Source organism: Achroia grisella, unplaced genomic scaffold (genome assembly GCF_030625045.1).
Source record: "Achroia grisella isolate CSIRO2021 unplaced genomic scaffold, CSIRO_AGI_Agris_v1 utg1234, whole genome shotgun sequence".
Taxonomy (NCBI): domain Eukaryota; kingdom Metazoa; phylum Arthropoda; class Insecta; order Lepidoptera; family Pyralidae; genus Achroia; species Achroia grisella.
The window spans coordinates 86,566-90,009 of NW_026712601.1; the positions used below are offsets into that span (position 1 = coordinate 86,566).

General features: G+C 58.2%; 1 protein-coding gene across 1 annotated transcript; it reads left to right on the forward strand.

Moving 5' to 3' along the window:
* Window positions 1–206: 206 nt before the first annotated feature.
* LOC131854543 (uncharacterized) lies at window positions 207–3,444 on the forward strand. Its single transcript, XM_059205664.1, has 2 exons — window positions 207–2,433; window positions 3,293–3,444. Exons 1-2 carry the CDS (start codon window positions 207–209, stop codon window positions 3,442–3,444), a joined length of 2,379 nt encoding a protein of 792 aa, XP_059061647.1.

Here is a 3,444-nt window from a genome sequence, read left to right on the forward strand (position 1 = left end):
CGGCGAGGGACAGGTCGTCCTGCTGAGCACGCTGCTGGAATTTTATTTCAGCTAGCGTGTTTCCCGGGGCGTCCGGGTCGGAGGAGTAACTTCGGCCGCGAGGGCACCAACTTCTGAGAACTAGCCGCACTCAGTCGTATGAGGCCGCAGATAGGTATAGGAGCTCTGCCTACTGTGCAACTTTCTCCACTACTCGTGGGACTAAAATGGAAATGGACAAAAAACAAAAAAATGATGAGGTGTCTGAGAAGGACGTAGTGAAGAGAGTGTCCGAGAAGGACGTGGAAATGGCGGAAAAGGTGGTGAAGGAAGTGATGGCAAGGGAGTGCATCGTGGTGCTGGATAGGAAGGTGTCAGAGGAGACTGGCCCTAGAGGCCTTGGAAACACGGACGTGGAGTTGTGGTCAATGTCGGGAGCGGAGGTGACGGACCAAAGAGTGGCGCGAAGGACTAGGTCTAAGGTTGCGCGCGGGATCGACTGCGGTTCTTCGCGGTCGAGCTCGCGGGCAACAACTATGGATGAGATGGAGTTTGAGGATGCCGCGCCATCCGGGCGCAAAAGGCGCCTGTCTGAATATGACTCAGACTCGTCGGCGGCAAACACCAGTCGCTCTTCAAAGAAGGAGGGGAAGAAAAGAAGCGCTGGTGCCAAAAGCAGAATATCGGCTGCAAAGAGGAAAGAACTGGACTCGTTCCGGTATGAATTCTTCGAAGGAGGAAAATCGGCGATGAACCCGGACGTGACGGTAGAGGATGTACCACCTAAAACACCTCAAGAAGATGGCAACACTGCGGCGAATGAGGCGATAGATAGAGTTCGTCTCGCAGTGTATGAGCACACAGAGGCCATCGCAGAGTTAATCCGGAAATCCGGTAACCTAAAGGGTACGTCGATCAGGGACATGAAAGAGGGACTTGCCGGAATAAACCGGATAATAGGCGCCCTATCGGCTGATGTGGTCCCGCGCTCTGTCGCGCCCATCCTGGCCCGAAATCTCCGGCTGGAAAGGGAGGTGGAGGAACTCCGCAAGGAAGTGGCTGAACTCCGAGCTGCAAAAGCGGCACCGGCTAAGGCCACTCCAGGAGGCGGGCCCTCGTTGGACGACTTAAAGTCTTTCAGGGCCCAAATTATGAGGGACGTCGGGGGCACAGTACGCTCCATGATGGGGAACTTGATGGGGCAGTTCATGGAGGAAGTGAACACCAGGCTTCCTAAGCCCTCCCCATCAAGCGCCGACCAACTTGCGCAGGCGGAGCAAGGAGCAGCGGTGTCACAGCCTGTCGCTCCAAGCGAAGAAGACCGGGGTCCTGCTCCCCAAAGCCAAAAGGCCGCAAAGGGAAAGAAGGCGCGAAAATCTGCGCCGCAGGGGCAGCCCCCCGCGGTGGAGCCCCCGACTATCCCAGCGACACAGCCAGCTGCCGGATGTTCCTCGTGGGCAACGGTGGTGAGGGGTAGCCGGGGAAAGATGGCCACAGTACCCGGCCAAGAGGCGGTCGCCGATCCCCAACCGGCGAAGAAGAAGGTGAACTCGACGCCCCCAAAGAAGACTGGCCCGCCGCTTCCTTCGAGGCTAAAGCCGCCCCGCTCTGCGGCGGTGGTAATTACCATCGGAGAGGCGGCGGAAAAGGAGGGCGTCAGTTACGCCAACATCCTCCGCGAGGCAAAAGGAAAGATCGACCTCCGCCCCCTCGGAATAGAGGACATGCGGCTTAGGCCCGCAATCACTGGGGGGCGGATCCTCGAAATTTCCGGCACCGCTTGTGCAGAGAAGGCTGACGCTCTGGCGTCGAAACTCCGGGCACTAATCCCGGAGGACGTGGCCAAGGTCTCCAGGCCCTCAAAAACTGCAGAAATGCGGATTATGGGTCTGGATGACTCTGTGACGCCGGAGGAAATCGCCGCTGCTATAGCGCGCGACGGGGAATGCAACGCGGAGGATGTACGTGTAGGGGAAATCCGCCGAAGCAGTCCCTCTAGCCTAGGGTCATGTTGGGTCCGCGGCCCAGTGATGGGGGTCAAGAAAGTCACCACCAAAGGGCACATCCGCCTCGGGTGGGTGACAGCGAAGGCGGAGCTGCTGCGGCAAAGGCCGTTGCGGTGTTTCCGGTGCCTGCAGAGCGGGCATGTGAGAGGTCAGTGCACCCAAAAGGAGGACCGCAGCGGTCTTTGTTACCGGTGCGGTGAAAACGGGCACAAAGCCGCAGTGTGCACCGCCGCCCCTAGATGTGTTGTCTGCGCATCACAGGGCCGGCCGGCAGACCACTGGGTGGGGAGCAACAAGTGCACCCCGCCCAAAAGGAAGGGAGGGAAACGGCCCGCCTCACAGGTCCCAGGCCGTAGGAGTGGGGCAGAGGAGGGGATGGACACCTCCCCTCCCAGCGATCAAGCAGGCAGGGCGGCCCAAGCCGCCCCTAGATCGCTACCGGGCCGGGGTGACGACCGCGGGGGCGGTCCCACCCCATCACACTAGGCCCGAAGAAGTCGCGCGCATGTCCCCGCGCGCCTTCCCCAGGGAAGACGGGGGAAGTGGTGGGTTCCAAAGGGAACCCGCAGAGATGGGGCCCGCTGTAGAGTGGGCCACCGCCGTCGGAGTTGCGGTAGAGTATAATTTGATCCCGCGACTCCGGCATATGGCGTTGGGTGAGGGACATCTTGGAGTTTTTAGTGAGTAGGAGTCTCACAGTACCCGCGGGCCTCCCCCGGGGCCGGCGGGTCTCCATGAGGGATTTTCTCCAAGTGAAAAAAAAAAAAAAAAAAAAAAAAAAAAAAAAAAAAAAAAAAAAAAAAAAAAAAAAAAAAGGTTGAAAAAAAGGTTGGGGCGTGTGTCGGGCAACCTCCAAGTATGGGCCTGCCATTGGGAGGCTTCCCCATCCTCGTGGATACGTCCGCGGGGAACGGTGGCCGAGCAATGGTTTGGTTCTGGTACGCCCTGGGCGGGATAGTAGACGTTCCTTCGGGATACTGCTACTATGTCGGCCGATAGTCCGGCGAGTAGGGGTAGGCACTTCTTTTCTCTTTTTCTGTTTTCGTCTTTTGTCTTTTCTTTCTTCGAATCTTTCCTATTGTTCTGTTTTCTTTTCTCCTTGTTTCTTCTTTGCCTACTGGCAAGTCAGGTCCGGTGGGTGCTTAACTGCGCAGCCGGACAGCACTTCGGTGCAACTGACTTCAAACCGTAAACTTGCACTGGGTGTCGGTGATCACGTCTATCGGCCCAGTGTGGGAGCGGGGGCTCTTGGCTTAATCGCCCGGGGCCGCGAGGAGTCAACCTCTATAAAAAACCTCTTGTCTAAGCTCGGTGCCTGGCGAGGGACAGGTCGTCCTGCGGAGCACGCTGCTGGAATTTATTTCAGTTAGCGTGTTCCCCGGGGCGGCCGGGTCGGAGGAGTAACTTCGGCCGCAAGGGCACCAACCTTTGGGCACCTGCCGCACCCAAAGCGTATTAG